The sequence below is a fragment of the Mytilus californianus genome, unplaced genomic scaffold (genome assembly GCF_021869535.1).
Source record: "Mytilus californianus isolate M0D057914Y unplaced genomic scaffold, xbMytCali1.0.p SCAF_7, whole genome shotgun sequence".
Taxonomy (NCBI): domain Eukaryota; kingdom Metazoa; phylum Mollusca; class Bivalvia; order Mytilida; family Mytilidae; genus Mytilus; species Mytilus californianus.
The window spans coordinates 100,998,847-101,018,505 of record NW_026262723.1 but is presented as its reverse complement, the minus strand read 5'-3'; the positions used below and the strand labels follow the sequence as shown (position 1 = coordinate 101,018,505).

Here is a 19,659-nt window from a genome sequence, read left to right as displayed (position 1 = left end):
AGCGGTGGATATCCTTTTTAAAGATATTACTTGTTTGTAAAATACCGCAATGGCGTAGATATCAACGAACAGTTTACTATATCCCCCTTTTCGAGGTCGCACATTCTCTCTGATGATGCATTATATCACATTAGTCTGTTTCCCGAAACTACGTTAAAAGGAAAAGAATTACTACAGTCACTCACTTAACCTTTTTTTCGACTTTTCCGGAATATCATACCACAATCCGTCTGATTTTGATATTATTAATCATTTTGGCGGGGAAATTGCAAAATGTAAACACAACACATTGTCAGTTACAGAAGCTTATAAGTTAACATAATTTTAGTTTTCTCTCAGCTTCTCGGAAGTATAATGTCAGTCACCACAAACAATTTTTATGGAGCCAAAGGAAAGAGGTATACAGACGAATCTGGTTAATCCGCCCTCCAAATTTCAACGTACAAGTGTATATAATTTTGTTCCGCCTAACACACAGGGGCTTGTTTAGTAAATTTATATTTTATATAGGATAGCGACAACCATTAGCCTCATCTGACCTATGAAACAAGCCCCTGTGCCTAACAGTAGCATGAGTAGTTCTAGGCTTTATATCAACTATTTTTTAGTTCTTTTTTAAATTATATAAATTTATTGACTTAAACAAATTTTTGTCAACAACTTGAACCTTTGACAAACATTTGCGGCTTTATATTGTTTGGCGATGTCGTCGTCACCACCCAAAGACATTTGGTTTCCAGACAATAACTTCATTATACATTGGTATGTAAGTGTATGAATCTATATGAAATTGTACCACAAGGTTCCATACCACAAAAGGAAGGTTGGGATTGATTTGATGGTTGTAGCCCTTACCGTTTTAGAATTTTGGGCCTATAAAGGGGCCAAAAGCAAACATTTTTCTGGTTTCTGGACAATAAATTGAGTATAAGTGTATGGATTTGTATGAAATTGAAATTGCACTACAAGTTTCAATATCACAATAGGAAGGTTAGATTGAATTTGGGGGTTATGGCCATATCAACATAGGAATAAGGGGCCAAAAAGGGGTAAAAAACAAGCAATTTTCAAAAAGCTTTGTTTGAATTGCTTATGTCTGACCAATTTCAATGGGGTTTGAATAATCTTGAAATATTGGGGTTCTCTTGATATATGCTTGATATAACCATGTATTTAGAATTTTGATTTTGGGTCATGTTTTCAAGTGGGTCAAAATTAAGGTGAAAAATTAAAGTTTGATTGATTTCGATTTGCTGAATCTAATAATGTACTTGGATTTTGGGCCCATATAAAACAATTGCAGACGCGTAAACATAATAAAATTCGTAAGGGTTCCGCGGAACCCAGTGTCTCGCCTACTTTTTCTGTTAATCACAGGCTCAACAAAAATGAGTAAATCAATAAAAATATTCCTCTTGATACTATCTTTTGATTGTAAGAAACTTCTGTCCAAGTTTGGTAAAAAATCCAGGATAGTTTATAAATCTAATATATGTTTAAAAACTTTAACTGCAGACTGAATGTAATGTTAACTGGAAGAAAACAAAATTTCCTTCTAGATACTAGCATTTGATCATAAACAAGCTTCTGTCCAAGTTTGGTACAAATCCAAAATAGTATAAGAAAGTTATTAAAATTTTAAAAACTTTAACCACAGAGTGAATATGTTGTTTCCTGGCAGAAAATCTAATCCATTTAAAAGTAAAATACAGAAAAAATGGATTTACTTTTTTACAAAATTTCTTTCTAGATACTAGCTTTTGATCATAAACAAGCTTTTCAATTTGGTACAAATCCAAAATAGTATAAGAAAGTTATTAAAATTTTAAAAACTTTAACCACAGAGTGAATATGTTGTTTCCTGGCAGAAAATCTAATCCATTTAAAAGTAAAATACAGAAAAAATGGATTTACTTTTTTACAAAATTTCTTTCTAGATACTAGCTTTTGATCATAAACAAGCTTTTCAATTTGGTACAAATCCAAAATAGTATAAGAAAGTTATTAAAATTTTAAAAACTTTAAACACAGAGTGAATGTGTTGTTTCCTGGCAGAAAATCTAAGTCCATTTATAAGTAAAATACGGAAAAAATGGAATTTTATTTTTACAAAATTTACTTCTGGATACTATCTTATGATCATAAACAAGCTTCTGTCCAAGTTTGGTAGAAATCCAGGATAGTTTAAGAAAGTTGTTAAAATTTCAAAAACTTTAACCACAGAGTGAATATTTGTGGACGCCGCCGCCGCCGACGACGGAATGTAGGATCGCTATGTCTCGTTTTTTCGACTAAAGTCTTAAAACAATTGTTGATTTTTAATCTGGATTGCCCATGAAGGCCATACAGCTTATTTCCAATGGGGTCCATTTATGTTGCATTCTTAAAAATATTCAAATAAAGTTATAAGAAATCATGTCTTGGAATTGTGCTGGGCTTCACCAATGTCGCAAATTGTGATTTTTTTATTTCATCTGGCGACATTTCTGGCGCCAACATTTCGACCAGCAGGGCATTTTACATTCTACATGTATATGTAGTAAAATTGATGGTAATTTTGTATTGTATGATTGATATTGTGCTAGACATGTATAGTATGCATTTCTGTGGTCTAGTTATTTTTTTTTTGACAAACATGATGGCTTTGTATGGAATAGAGCTTAAATCTTTTTAATTGTAAAGTAAAAAATTCATCAGTTTTCTCCTTGCTGCTAAATGAGAACAAATGGCACTTCATCATGTTCATCTTGAGCTCAAGTCTGAAAGAGAATTTAAGAAAATTTATTTTTTGACTGATTGTTTCATTGGGTGTGCATATGTTGTTGAAGTTTTATTAGTTTATCTCTGAGGACTTCATCTTTTTTATATCATAAATCCAACTTCAGAAGCAAGTATTAGGCTCTCTGAAATTTCCCAAAGTCCTGCTTTTAACACATTGATTGCAGAGTAAATGAGCTTCTGTCCTTGCTTGGAAGTTGACCATAAAGCTACTACATAAATTAAACAAATCCAAATGTTTATATGTTTTTTAAGTTACTGAACAGACAATAATAACAAAAACATTCAATGCATTTTACTGGATTTAAAATGTCAAACTTAAAAGCTATTTTTTGTCTTTTTTGGTGAAAATAGTGATTGTAAAAGTAAAACTCAATTAAATATTAATTTAATATTCAAAGTGTTGCACTGTATGATTTTTGCCTCGCCTGTGACAAAAGTCTCAGAATGCAAGACATATGGATTTCAATTTGGCAGGAGCAGCATTAATTATTTGTATTAAGCTTTATATTTAAGAGGTTTATAGACATGGAGGCTTCACACTTTGTAGATAGATGCCTTATGTTACAAAGTTTCCATCTGTCATATGTCTTTGACCTCATATTCATGGTTCAGCAACTGCTTAAAAAAAGTTTTTTTGTTTTGTTTTGTGAAATTCTCACTTACATGTATTATGAGTAATAGAATAACTATATTTGATATATGGGTTCCTTGCAAGGTCTACATATCTGTCAGACAGGATTCACTTGACCTCAAACTCATTTCATGGATCAGTGATCAATGTTATAGTTACATGATTATGCCCTTTTCTCAGATACTGTAAGCAGTAGGCCAACTATATTTTGTGTATGGAATGATTGTATAGTGTATGTGTCAGTCTAGCAGGTTTCATCTGACCTTGACAGTAACAGTTGACTTCATTTTCATGGTTCAGTGGTCAATGTTAAGTTTTTGTGTTTTGGTCTGTTTTTCTAATACTATAAGTAATAGGTAAACTATATTTGGTGTATGGAATGATTGTAAGGTGTACATGTCTGTCTGGCAAGTATCATCTGTCCTTGACCTCCTTTTCATGGTTCATTGGTCAATGATAAGTTTTCCTGTTTGTCTGTTTCTCAGGTACTATAACCAATAAGGTCAACTACATGTATATACATGACGTATGGAATGATTGTAAGGTGTACATGTCTGTCTGGCAGGTTTCATCTGACCTTGACCTCACTTTAATGGTTCATTGGTCAATATTTAGTTTTCATTGTTTGGTCAGTTTCTTGAATACTATTAACAATAGGTCAACTATATTTGGTGTATGTAATGATTGTACATGTCTGTCTGGCTTGGTTTATCTGACCTTGACTCATTTTCATGGATCATTGATAATGTTAAGTTTATGTGATACTTGTAGTAAAACTTTATTTTTAGGACTATCGAGTAAAAAATAAATCATGAACAATAAAGTAAGCAAGACATTTTAGCATGTGCACTCATGATTTTTTTAATAAACCCCAATTTTAATTAGTCTGTAGGTTCACCGTATAATGACTATAAAGGCTAGAAGTTCCCCTGGAAACTTTGTTATAAACAATGCCATACTATTCGTTCATGTTTTTTATACCCTTTAGTCTATTCTGAATAAATACTGTAATATTTGTTACAGGGTGTTGTAAACGTAGAATTCCGAGCGTTCATAATTTATAACTAAACACCATCTTTGTAGAAAATAACAGTCACGATTTATTCACACTGCATGTATTATACAGACGTTACATAAAATACAAAACACACGGCATACACTCCGACATTTCAAACCATTTCAGCTATCTTGTTCATTCGTCAACACATCTATCCCCTCTCACGTCACTATCATACAACGTCAAAATACGGGAAAACAACGTTAACACCTTACTGCGTAATCACGGACATGTAGACAAAGTCACAGTCACAACACTACTCCCTCTTTTCAAGAATATTTCGTCCTCGAAATAAAAGATAAATCAAGACAAATTGCGTTTTCGTGTTTTCCAGTTCATCTCAGGTAACATAGACGATCCACCGGAGCATACATCATGTTTATAACTGTTTTCATAGACATTGCTATCTCTGAATTGCGTGAACTCATTTTCACATACACGTTCTTTATATGGGAAGTCCTTTCTATATACTGGTGTCGATAATCCAGTATATGTTGAAACTCTAGGTACTTTATTTTTGATCGCATCAATACTGTTAGACGTATCAAACAGAATGTCACTTTGTTCAAAGGGTGACCAATTTCGGACGTTAACTGCCTCTACTGCACCAGTGATTACTGTCTGCTGTTCAACGTTCGAACGTTCCAAATTAGTTTTCTCTAGCTCCAAAACTTGTGCAACTTCTACTTCAGTTGCTTCAACAATGTCACTAAATACCTGACATTTCAATTCAAACTTTCTAACGCTAACAACGTCTGTTCCACCAGTAATCACTGCTGGCTGTTCAACGCGCGGAAGTTCCAAGGTAGCTATCTCTTCGTCCGAAACTTTTGCAACTTCAACTTCAGTTGCCTCAAAAACGTCACAAAGTTCTTCATATTTCAATTCATATGACTCAACAATGCAATAAACAGACTGTTCACTCGGATACACAGAATTATTACATACATATAATTTACCAACAGTACATTTGTCTTCTTCCAATTTCTGGTTATATAAACTATTGTCATTTATATCAAAGTCAGTATTTTTGGAAACTTTCTTCGTCCCAATATCATACTCTTTGAAATTAATTTTACGCTTAGTGCCTATTTCAGAATTTTTCTCAAAGTCACTGTCGCCGGTGCAACGCGATTTTACTACTAACTTTAAATTTTGTCTGCAGTGTTCCTGCCACAATATTTCTTTGATAAGTTCACTAACTGTTGACGGTTCTTTAGTCAGAACTCTATATCCAATATCACCATCAGGGTATCCATACATAGCATACTCAGTAATCAGCTTCACTAATAAATCATCGTTCACACCAGGGAACGATTTTTGAACATTTATCTCAATTCTACATACGTACTCTTGAACACTTTCACGTTCAAACATAGCTATATTTCTCAATTTCATTCTACAGATCTGAGCCGTCTCAATATCACCAAATCTACATTTCAATGCAGAATACAAAACAGATACATTATAAAGATCTCCACGTGGTAAATACGATACACATTCTAAAGCTTTACCTCTCAGTGAAGTAACCAAATAGAAAGCCATATCACTAGGTGACAAATTAAAACGTTCGGCTAAAATAGAAAATTTCATCCAGAAACCTTCAAAAAGTTCAGAACCGTCAAACTCTGGTAAGTCACACAGGCTCATGGTTATTATATATTAAAATGAAATGCTGACAAATATAATTTATAGACACATAAAACAACAAATAATTATATTTGAAGGAGACAATTTTGCTTTCTTTCCAATTTGCACCTTAGATTATTATTTTATCCTTGATGCTAACACCGAACAAAAATGTTTGATTCATTTCCGTCCACTTTTGCCGACTAGATACTTCTCTGAACATTCTGTGGTCGAATCTGTTACAATTCCAATATCAGTTTTAAAATGGTGAATTTTAATTTTGATTACTGTAAAGTATTCCAGTGCCGTATCGTCCTTCTGTTGTACAGTATACATTTGGTCAAAATCGTACGGTCTAAAAAATTTGTTTACGGTACCTTCAGTGTTAAAATTCATATTTCCTCCCCTCTTTAAAAGCATTCCGTCTGTATAAAGAAATAAATCATGTGTCCGCGTAGATCCGTTTCTTTTCGCTGCCACCAATGTTGTAAACGTAGAATTCCGAGCGTTCATAATTTATAAATAAACACCATCTTTGTAGAAAATAACAGTCACGATTTATTCACACTGCATGTATTATACAGACGTTACATAAAATACAAAACACACGGCATACACTGGACACTTCAAACCATTCAGGTATCTTGTTCATTCGTCAACACATCTATCCCCTCTCACGTCACTATCATACAACGTCAAAATACGGGAAAACAACGTCAACACTGTACTGCGTAATCACGGACATGTAGACAAAGTCACAGTCACAACACAGGGGATATAATATTCCAAAATAAATAATACTGTGCAGGAACTTCTATTTCATGACACAAATACTTCTGTTTATTTCATCACAATTCATAGCATAAAATGAAGTCTTCTATATATAGCTTGGATCAGTTTCCTAGAAATATATATCATGTATACAATGAATTACTTCAATACAAGAGGGAAATAATAACAAGGAATTATTTGAATCTGGAATAATTTTGATTTCTGGAAAATTGATAAATGTATGATGAAAACTAACCCAACCAAAAAGGGTCAGCCATGCGTGCATGACTAAGGTTAATTTTACTTTCACTGATATTTCAGTATGAACAAACTAAACATGCATGGGTAACCCTCCTAAATTGGGTTAGATTTCATCATGCATTTCTTTTCAATTTTCCAGAACTCAAAATTATTCCAGATTCAACATGTTCAAATTATTCTTTGTTTAATCATTCCATTTCCATACATGTATATGGATGCTTTTGCTTAATATTTGTTAAATATTCCCTTCAAAGGTGGTGTACAGTAAATTAGGATATCAGGCTAATCAGATATCTTTATATAGCACTTTGAGTTTTTTATTTCAAAAAGTACTGAGTTTTGTAAATTGTGGCCTTTTTGAAAGAACAATCTTTGGATTTGCCAAAAATCAATCACAGAGATCGCACTTGGCTTTGCAAAATGCAATTTCTTATTTAATTTTTTGTATCATAATTTTTCAGTGATGCATTACAGTATTTGATTTTTTTAGGAAAATACATCACATAAGCAAAGTTTTGGATGAAAATGTGAAGAAGCTGAAATCTGACAAAATTCCAAAGGAATTCCGACCTAGGTAAGTGGTATGATTTGTAGTGAATACTTCATCAGTACATGTAAACTTAAAATGAGTTAGCCAAACATCTGGGGTTTAGTTGAAGTTGACCAATCAATAAGTGAAGATAGGAATCCTAAAGGTAGATCTTAGCTGATTTGGTTTTGTACACCACTGATTTATTAATGGTTGCGTAATGTCAGTTGCAAATATTTCATGTATCTTCAGGATGCCAGAGAATAAACAATATATTAACCAGCAGTATGTGAAATGTAGGAGGAGGGGGTTACCAGGAGAAGGAGTGGACAAATCTGACAACCACTGTAATAGATGGGTGTACTGGATACGATATGCTACCAAACTTGCACAGACCTTTTTACAGGAAGTGAAGTTGTGTACTTCCTATTTTATTTTTGGATAACATTGATGTCTGGGTTTCTCAAAGCCAAACAGAGATTTGGTCTACTTTTTTTGTTACTCTGTCAGAAAAATTCAATACAAAATCTCATATGCCGGAAATAAACAAACTTGACAGATTTACTTGTCGTTATGTGTACTTGTACACGTTTATATTTATTTTTGATCAAATTATTTTTTTTTTAAATTTGCTTTCTTCTGTTACTTTGATATAGAAATGTGGGATACCTCTGTTAATGTGTCAAAATAACAAAAAATATCTGTGTTACTAAGTTCTTATACAGTGTATCTTTTGTTGTAGAATTGATGGTCCTTCAGTAGGTTGGAAGACATTTTTTAGACAACAGGAAGCTTTCAGCTTTGCCAGAAGAAAATCCTCGGTATGTTTTATGGTTTTATGACAACTTAAGCTATACCCTTTGTACATTCAAAATAAATGAATAAGAAATACTTTTCTGTATGCCTGTAGCTGTCTGATCTCTACAATACATAGCTATCCATATTTACGGAAAACAACATTCTCTCCAGATTACCATTAGTTTTAATGCAATTTGCAAAAATGGTCACATATAATCTGCTGTCATCACTTGTGTATGTATTTGTGATGTTTGTTAGTGACTTTTTTCCAAACACTCTAGTTATCTCTTGTAATCATGGTAATATTACCAATACAAATAAAATCTATACATATTATCCTGAAATATGTTTTAATTTGTAGAAATTGATATGAAACCCAATTCATTGAATAAGTAGGATTATTTTTTTTAGATTGACAATATGTGGAGACCAACAATTTTGTCAAAGATTTATTACGAAATGTGCAAAGAAAAACTCTAGGGTAGACATTTTGACTTTTTGTGGCAAAACAAATAGGGTTTTTAGGGATACCTTCAACACAAAATTTATTTTTGAGCTTTAATTGCAGTGAAAAAAGTTGACCTCTGTATGTTTGGTTAAAAGTTCAAAACAAAACTTTAAACATTCTATACTATCTTCTTATTAGGTAAAATGTTTTTGGAAACTTATCAGTGTTTTATCTACTAATGTCATATCATATATGTTTCATATTATTTTGCAAGAAATTCTATGGTTTTGTTTCTGTGAGAGTCCCATTTAGTAAAGAGGATAATGGTATACATATTTTATATTTCAGGATCTTCATGTATTTTCCTTTGAGAGTGAGAGTTTAGGACCAGAAACTGGACAGAGGATGTTTTTAGTGGCATCTTATCCTGTATTCTGGCATTATTATAGGTACATTATTAGTTAGAATCTTCCCCTGTATGTATATGTATGTGCTATGTGGATGCAGTAGAATGTGTCCACTATGCACAGGTGTATGCACGTATATTTTACAGTTATATGGGTTTCTTGCAATTGATTTATATTTTACAGTTGTATGGTTTTCTTGCCATTGATTCAGTTATCTCACTGGCAATCATACCACAATTCTTTATTTTTATATTTTACTTGTGTGTTTTCACACTATAAATTTTAGATACTGTGGATTCATTATTATTTGTTCGATACCAATTTTTGTGGTTATAGGTGAATCAAAAAAGATGTTCAACATATTACAAATTTTCAATAGGCTTGTATGCAGACTTTGGCAAAACAACAAAATTAAATATCCATGAAAATGCAATTTTTCCTCAATCCACAAAAATTGGTACCCACGAAAATAAATGAATCCACAGTATTGTATCATTTACAGCTACAAAATATCTGTTATTTTTTATTTGATTAAATTCACTTTTTCTTAGATGAAAAGAAAATATTTTTTATTACCTTTCCATTTCTGAAATAGATGGTTTAATATAAAAAGGACATTACACATTTGCAATAAGTGAGGTAAGTAAGTATGATATAGAATAACTTTTTATTAAGGGGTGGTATGGTTTCTTTACCAGATATGTGCAGTTTATTTCTTGATTTGGCTTGTGTGTGAAGTTAGTTTCTTACCATATGATATTGCTTTAGAAAATTATGATGTGTTATTAAAATAAATTTCTTACCATACCATATGGATAAAACAAAATATGTTGACCTTTTTCAGGCAGTTAGATCAACAAAAGAAGACACATTATGAATTAATACCAGAGGGTATGTATTATAGACATCATTTTGGTAGTTCTAATAAAAAACATACATAAGACCCTGGGAAGACAAAAATGGTGCATTGAATGATTGCCAGGTGTACATGTCTGTCTGGCCAAGTTTATCTGACCATGACCTCATTTTCATGGTTAATTGGTCAATGTTTAGTTTTTTTCATAGCGAGGTCTGTTTCTCATGTACTATAAACATTAGGTCAACTTTATTTGGTATATGAAATAGTTGTATTGTTTTCGTGGTTAAGTCCCTTTTTCAGATACTGAAAGCAATAGGTTAACTATATTTGGTGTATGGAATGATTGCGAGGTGAAAATGTCTGGCTGAGTTGATTTGACCTAATTTTCATGTTTCCTCGGTTAAGTTTTCATAGTAAATTCTGTTTCTCAGGTACTGTACTATAAGCATTAAGTTAACTATATTTGGTGTATGAAATTATTTTTAGGCTTACATGTCCATATGTCAGGGTTTATCTGACCTTTACCTTATTTACATGGATCATTGAAAATGTTAAGTTTATGTAATACTTGTGTTACCTTTTTCTCTCAGACTTTCAACAGAAATTCAATTACCATCAGTAAAGCAGTTGATACATTTCAGTGTGTGCACTGTTGTTTTCTTTTGTAGATTAAACACTTACTTTTCAGGATGATAGTGATATTTGTTGTCTTTCAGGATCAGTATGTAAGCTCTATTTTGATTTAGAGTTCCCCAAAGAAAACAATAGAAATTGTGATGGAAGTACAATGACAGATATTTTTATAAAGGTAATAATCTTCAGCCTTAATTAGCAAGATCTCATATAAAACTGGGAATGCAGTGTTTCCTTTGTTTGTTCGTGATATAAAATGTTTATTTGATACATAAACTGCAGGTCCCTGAATTTCTAATATTCAAATGTTAATGAAACATAACTAAAAGGAGGTGTGGCATATGCTTGGATCAGACAATAACCAAGAAACATAAAAAACCAAACAATTTGAAAACAATTTTCAAAGTTTTGCCTTTTGATATTTAGAGGTTTAGAGATTGATCTCATCTGCTAAGTGGAGTATAAGTCCACATGCCTATAATGGTAATAAAAGCACATGGTAAACTTGAGACAAATCTGTGGAAATAAATAATGAATTAATATATATTGTGTTTCACAGTAATTAATGGTGTTCAACTCTGAGAGGTATGTAGCTGGCCTGTTGCAAGGCTAAATTTCAGTCCCTATCCAATGTATCCTCATTTTCTAGCTGCATTCCAAATTTCCTGCCCTTCATCCTGGTCAACTCACTATAACATGACCTACCAGTACCTATTGTATTAATTGTTATTAAAGTCCTCGTCTTGAATATGCACAGATATTTGCCTTTGGATGTTAAGCAAACAACAATTAATCATTATTGGTGATACAAAAGAATATAAAATAAAACCAACAATTTCAGCAGAATTTAGGTATTAAATCATAGATGATCAAGTCAAGGTGATGAGGTCCATAGTTACTCGAGGACAGTTACATGACAGGTTAATAAGTCAAGTTGGTGAGGTCCATAGCTACTCAAGGACAGTTACATGACAGGTCTGTAAGTCAAGTTGGTGAGGACCGTAGTTACTCAAGGACAGTTACATGACAGGTTAATAAGTCAAGTTGGTAAGGTCCATAGTTACTCAAGGACAGTTACATGACAGGTTAATAAGTCAAGTTGGTGAGGTCCATAGCTACTCAAGGACAGTTACATGACAGGTCAGTAAGTCAAGTTGGTGAGGTCCATAATTACTAGAGGACAGTTACATGACAGGTTAATAAGTCAAGTTGGTAAGGTCCATAGTTACTCAAGGACGGTTACATGACAGGTTAATAAGTCAAGTTGGTAAGGTCCATAGTTACTCAAGGACAGTTAAAGATATCATGGACCCAAACAAAAACAGCAATAAATAGAACTGTCCAAATGATATTAAAATAAATATTAATAATAAGAAAAAATTTCTAGGCTTTTCAACACGGAAATAGATATTTCATTCCCAGGTTTCAACTAGAATTGATTGGTGTATTTAGAGAAACAATACCATTCTCTACATGAGAGGTATGAAACTTTTCAAATGATTTAGTAATGCGAGTTCTAATTATTGCAATCGTCAACTAGTCACATCAGTAAAATCCTCGCAATAATTTCTGAATTTACAGTATTTGGATAATATTGCTATGAACCTAACTTTCCTCAAATGGAAATTATAAAGTGCTCTCCATTCATTCAATTCTGTAAAGCATTAACTTCTAGAAGTTATGTAAATATGTTATTTTCCAGTATGTTACAAGATGGATGGAAGAAATCTTCAAAGTCAAGTGTTCAAAAGAACATGTGCTAAGTCTGGATGCAAGGTAATATATTAAAAAAAAATATGGAAGTAAAAGATTTAACATTGGTTATCAAAATATATTTAGTACTTTTGAAAACTCATATTTATCAAAGAATTTGGAGTTTATTTTCTTGCTTATTTGAACATGACCTTTAAACTACTCAGGCCTATAATGACATGCACAACAGAAGGTTGCTGAAATTATTTAACATTGGAAACTTATAAGGATAATACATTCTTGTAACTTATCTGATTGTATTTTGTAAAAACAAGGCTGTCATAGAATTTTTCACGAAGCTGATTATCTCGTGTCATAATTAAACAAGTTATGCGATAATGAAACCTTTTTTTTCAGCACAGAAAAGAAGTTCAGTAGACATTTGATTTTTCAATTGAAGAAAACTGCATTTCAAGATAATATTCATGCTGGTAGGTTTTAACCACTAGTTGTATTATTTAACAGAGGATTGCAAAAACTGTTAGCATTTATATCCACTTATCGTGGTAACATTTGTATATTTTGTTACATACGTTTCAAACCTTGTGTAAAAAGATGTGACACTTTAATGGTCCTGAGACACTACCAATGATTGTGTTGTTAGGTTCAAGTGTCATTAGACAAGAGTAATGTTTCACTCCTTATTTTCAAATTACATCATTTGAATATAAAGATAGTATACCATTATTGATTTAATGTCTTATATGTTCAGGTATAAAACAGAAAAATGGGAGTTAAACAATCAAAATCACACTACAAATAAGAGGGAGAACAAATACGCATCTAGTGTAACCTCCTTCAATCAACCATCACACAAAGTCCTATCTTGTAAGTGCCATACCCAGGAACATTTCAATTGGTGATATGTCAGTTTCACATTAGTGGATATGTTGGTTATATGACAGAGTTAAAATGACACCAGGGAGTAAAACTGAGGCTATAACAATCAAACAATTCATGATGATAACCAAAGAACTTGTGTATTGATAAATTCAGTCGTTTTTCCTCCTTACATTGCTACTGCTATAGAGTTAAAAGGATACTCTTAGTTTGTAAAATCACCATGATTAAAACGATTGCCAGCATAACATATCACTTGAAAGTAGACCTTTTTGTCTATGTACATGTAGTAAACTTAGGGAAGCATGTTTTTTGCACAAACCAATATCACACTTTTAAGTAAACATGTTTATACAATAGTTTTGTAGTTGATGAAGTTTTAAATTTGACACAAACTTTGAAAGAAAAGATATTTTTCAGGAAATTTTGTGAAGTTCATATTACAGAAATTGAAGGCAGAAATAAACAAATTGAAACAAAATTTGTCTGATGTATTAGACTTTGATGAGACATCATTCATCTCTAAATCTGACAATTCCTCTGATGAACAAACAGTACCATGTGGGAATAGATTAGATAGTCCGAGACATTCTCAGGAACAGGATAAAAATGATCATAAAGCTTCTAAAGTTATGGACAGATTTACTGAGGAAGAACTTCTATCAATGGTTGTTAGAAACAAAAATAATGAAGAAACTTTATTCTGTGATCAAGGTATGCAAGGCAAATTTGGAAACCTCTACAACTTTTTTTTCAATCAAACAAATTTTTTAGAGTGTCAGTGGTAATGAGTATTCCATAATCATGTTTTTTTTCCTTCAGTATTTTAATTTATGTAGGCCTTTTTATGCCTCTGCCTGTAGGCGGAGAGGACATTCAGTTTACCCTTGTACGTCCCTAAATTGATTTCTGTTCTCTAAGTTTTGCCTCAACCAATATTATGAAACTTTTACACAATGCTTATTACCACCATACACAGATCAAATTCAAATTTGAGTGGCGTCACTTTTTCTGTTCTCAAGTTATGTCCCTTTATAAATGGAAAAATTGCTGAATTTGCAGTTCCGCACTCTTAACTTTACTTTACCACAACCAATTGTGCTGAAACTTATACACAATGCTTACTACCACCAAACACAGGTCAAGTTACGATATGGGTGGGGTCACTTTTACTGTTTTTGAGTTATGTATGTATTATCTTTAATTTTGCATATTTTGTGGGTTTTTTCAGGTGTCTACACCAAAAACCGTAATTTCAGATTATTTCAGTCAAGAAAATTTGGGAAGAGTAATCCTCTAGTCATTAGTGAAGACAATCTGTACATACCGCCCAAAGATGAAGTAATGTCTTATGAACATCTTATATTTAATGATTCACTCATTGCTAACATTGAGTAAGTAATCTTCAAGAAACTTTTGATTTAAGGTGGTACATAACACTACAGGGATATAACTCTGTAAAAATCAGCTGAACGTTTTAATCACATTCTATTGTTAAGGAAATATTAAGCTTCTCAATGATCAAAATTAGTATTGGTCAAACTGCTATGAATCCAATGAAATTTTTCCGATAAAGTGTGTGGTTCAAGTTTTTTGAAATTTTTATATTTTTTTTCAAAGGGTCAAAGTAAATATTTTGTCAAAATTTTTTGAAAATTAAACGAGCCAAATTAATTTTAGTCAAGGTGTTTGGTACCACCTTAAAATAGAAAAATGAAGGAAAAATAACTGAGTCTCTTCTGATGGATTTTTTTTATATATTTTCATAAAAAGTAAAACAGGGTGTATATAATATTGATAAACCACAAATTTAAGTCTCTTACAAAGTACTAATTTCCTATAGGCTTGTATGTAGAATTTGTCGAAACCACAAAGTACAAAGTCTAGTATCCACGAAAATGCTAATTTCATCAATCCATGAAAATTAATGTCCACAAAAATAAATTAATCCACAGTAATACAGGTATTTATTTGTTCTGATGCTGACACCATACTTCAATCAAATGATTAGATACCATATCTGAAGTTTGCTATATAGATCATCTGTACATTTATAAAGTAAGGACATTAATGAAGACACTGCTTCCTGGTCTTTTGATCAGTCATATGGTCTGTTCGGATGTGGATAACCTAAAAACAAAAACTCTTAGGTAAACTTATTTGCTGATATATCCAATACAAACTATACATGTATACCATTATTTGAATTGTAAATGACAGATGATTTTTTTTTCACATTCTCTATTGATATTACTTCTTTTAATTGATAAAGTTAACCTTTTTTTATCTCCTCTGTATGATTTTAATGGTGAAATACATTAAATGCAAACATTTGTGATGATGGTTGAAGTTTTGAAGGAAAATATTTAAGTATAGGGACATATAACATGATGGGTTTTAAAATAAAAGTATTGCCATTTAAAACTGTTCTAGGTATTCACCAGCACTGAGGATTCTAGAGTTTGATTTAGAATGTCAGTTTTCTAACAGATTATCCAATGATAATGTTCAGGCAAAAACTTGTGGAAAAGCTGAAGGTTAGTATGCAGGAATCTGAAGAATCTCATGCTTTACCAACTTATAATGTATTCAGAGTAACATATAAAAATAAGAAGCCCGTTTGATATATTAACAGTGTGAGCTTCTCATATCACACTTGCATCTGTCATCGGTTTATTATAAACTTTTTAAAACATCTCTGAAATCAAAAAGCCAATTTTAAGAAAAATCGGCAATAGTCATCTTTTGAATAGGTTGTTCCAGAATTATTTCTGAATATAGCAAAACCAACCAACATGGATATAGGTACTTTAAATAGAACATGGGGTACAATTTTTTGGCTTTTCTTGTCTGAATACTTTTTAACCGTGTTCCCTGACGGAATAATGGTTATTGATTTGGGGTTGTAAAGGGGATGGGCTTGCTTTCAGGCAGGTGGTGGGTGGCTCCTGGCATGCAATAACTTGTGTTCAACTGTCAACGAATGCTTTTCAAATTTGGATATGTTGATACTTCTGACAAATTGGAGGTCAGGTTGGATATTGATGATTTTCTTTTTTACTGTTCAGGAGTTGCAGTCCTTATTGATTTAGAAAGGGCACTTTATATCATTTCTGTGGAATAACTTAATAACCGTCCAACCTAAGATTTGAATAATAAATTTACCGTAGTATGTCTTAAAGTGTCTGGTACTAATTACTCTAAATTTTATTGCAGATATAGTAGAAGGATTTACTAAATCACCTTATCCAGAAATTGATGATTTTATATCGTCTACCTTAAAGACAAATAGTAACGCTGGTCGTATACGACATTGGACATACTTTAGCCAAGGAGAATTAATTGTGTACGACATTGTTGGTTATAGATACTGCCACAATATAGAAAGAGAACACAAAAGTAACAATATCATGTTAGTGTTTAAAAATCTTTTTAAAAGTGAAAACTTTTTTGAAAAATTAACTTCATTAATTGTACATGTATTTATATTAAATTCAGGAATATAAGTTGTTTAAAAATACTTCCATTGATAACCAAGATGAAGCATTAAAAGAAAAGCATTGAATATTTGAAAAATTCATCCAAAGGATAATTGAATGATTGATGGATGCTTAATGTCCAGCAGCATGATCAGGATGATGACAATATTTGTAACCTCCTAAGTATAAGACTGACACCCCAAGTCAGATTTTAAATATTCTACCTGGCAAGGTCACAGTCAGAAGGATGATATCGCACTTCCAACCATTATTCTGACTCCTTGCTGAGCATTGTTTGGTCTTTCTCCTAAATTTTGTGACCTCAGCAGAGAATTACCAAATACTAATTTTAAAATCTTTGGTTCCATCTGGCTTATATCTGAGCATGCATTTTTACATCAATCAATCATCAACTTCTTGTTTACTGAATACTTAAGAGAGGGTATCAGTAGTGAGCAATAGCTCATAGTTCAACTTTAAAGTTATATTTTTATCACTCTTAGTCATATAGTTTTTGTCTAGCCTGTGATGAAATTAATTAAATAATTTTTTTCTCTTAAGACTTTCAAAATAAATTTATTCACAATCAGTAAAGCAGTTGAGACATTTTGAGCGTGTGCACTCCTGTTATATTTTTTACTATTTTCTTACAGGTTGTTAGCAGACCTTAAACGAGGGGTTTATTACCAGAAGTGCCATGATCCAGAGTGTAAATCTATTAGCTACAAATCTCCAGGTAGGTATTTATAATACAGACAAAAATACCTAATCTCCAGATAGGTATACAAAATTCAGTCATAAAACAAACTCTGCAGGAAAGTGTTCATAATATTGACATAAAACCACACTTTTAACACTTTTTAATACCATATTATGATAACTTCTCAGTTAATAATGCCTTACATTTCATACCATGAAAGAAAGAAATAAAAAAAAAAAAAAAAAAAAACAATGTTGAAAAAACGAAATGCTATTTGACTAGGATATGATATGAAAAGATGGCAATTCACGAGTCGAATACAGTTGATTGATAGCAAGTTAAATAATGTATTGCAAGTGATGAAAGATTTTTTGTCAATTTTTTTTATATTTGCAAAATTGAAGTAATACTAATGTAAAATGTATTTATACAGATAAATCCATTCCTAAGGAAGCATTACCTTCATTTTACTTTGATGAAAGTTTTGATGAGTTTGATGAAGGTGTGGATGATATGGAAATTTTGAATGCTGCATTGGAAGTGGAAAGAACTATTGATGACAGAACAAATGAAAATATGGATAAAACCTGAAGTCTTATCACAATTACAATGACATACTTGTAGTGTTTTGATCATGTAGATCATTCAGGTTTAGATTTTAGTGTAATCAATGTATATAATCTTACCTGAATGTAAGTAAGTACTGACTGCCTCTAAATGTAATGGGAATGTATAGACACTTACATTAAGTCATATTAGATAGCTTGATTCCTGTACATACTTAAATATCGTAAGAGCTTTTCAAGTAACAACTTACTATCAGTAATTTCTTAAAGTATACTTGTTTCAGCCATAAATGAATAAAGCAAATACCATATATATCAATCTGCTTATGATCAGGTGTTATATGTTTGGTCCTACATGTATGCCTATTTGTATATATTACTATCATATATCATCAGACACCCTGACATTTTAATTTGAAAACTGACAAAACTGACTCATAATAACCTTATACCAATAAGAGTGCCCAAAACTCTTTGTTTCTTTTTCAGAATTAATACACCAATTAACTTGCATGCTTTGAAGTCAATGCAAAGGAAATGCTTTTTCAGCTCAGTTGGTTAGCACTTTGGGTCAGTAGTCATCCTTTGTCCACGTTGTAAATGTTTTAAAAAATTTTCTTCTGTGGCTTTACCTGACCATTTTCAACTAAACTTTGGCTGAATGATACTTATAGTATCTAGTATAAAGTTTTTTTGTTTTTATTCCTGTCTATCAACAAACATGGACATCATGGCTAAAAATAAAACATAAGGTGGAAATGCTTTATTGTCTTATTTCTTGAAAACTATACGATCCGATCCCCCCTCCATCTAGTGACAAATAGAAGTCACACCCACTCCATCTACATCATTTTTTACCTATGGCACTTGAACTCTCTTCAGTTTGGAGTTGTAAAAATAAATATCAAAATGGCATATTTTAACAGGTGAGCGATTCAGGCTCTAAGGAGACTCTTGTTTAAAAACTCAATGTAAAAATGAAAAAGTAGTTGTATACAAGACAATATCCCAAATATATAGAGTAAAAATATAACTGAAGCTCACTGCATGATTTACAAATGAGTGAAAACGTAAAAGATTACCTAGTGAAAAAGAGATTATAAACAATGTAGAAAATCTTATTATTTTGTTGAACTGACAAGACATTCGTGAATACTCATGTTTAATTTGCTGTTTTAATTGAAGAGGCTAAAACATGTAGAAAAAAAAGATAAAAGCAATACTAGGAGAATCTGACAGATTAAGGTTACTAAATATATATAAAATAAATATTTCATTGGAATGTTGGTACAATATGCTCTTCATTGATTTGTTATGATTTTGTTTTGTTAGTGAATGCTTTTGACAAAAGTTGCCAAAGACGAGAAATAATTGTTGCGTTAGAGGTATAGAAAGCACCATCTTCAATCATTAAAGAATGGGATTATATCAGTTTCTTTTGAAAGAATGATTGTTTTATGATATTTATTTATTTCATTTGGATTGAAATATACCAACAGTTACAGTTTTCTGCATTTA

At 31.8% G+C, this 19,659-nt stretch overlaps 1 protein-coding gene across 1 annotated transcript; it reads left to right on the top strand.

Annotated features, from left to right (window-relative positions):
- Positions 1-265: 265 nt before the first annotated feature.
- Positions 266-18,900, top strand: LOC127709871 (DNA-directed primase/polymerase protein-like). The gene is made up of 14 exons (XM_052215548.1): positions 266-398; positions 7,621-7,704; positions 8,402-8,480; positions 9,254-9,354; positions 10,157-10,203; positions 10,888-10,979; positions 12,507-12,580; positions 12,914-12,987; positions 13,817-14,110; positions 14,628-14,790; positions 15,830-15,933; positions 16,613-16,808; positions 17,529-17,611; positions 18,009-18,900. Exons 1-14 carry the CDS (start codon positions 355-357, stop codon positions 18,164-18,166), a joined length of 1,593 nt encoding a protein of 530 aa, XP_052071508.1. The 5' UTR covers positions 266-354; the 3' UTR covers positions 18,167-18,900.
- Positions 18,901-19,659: the final 759 nt, after the last annotated feature.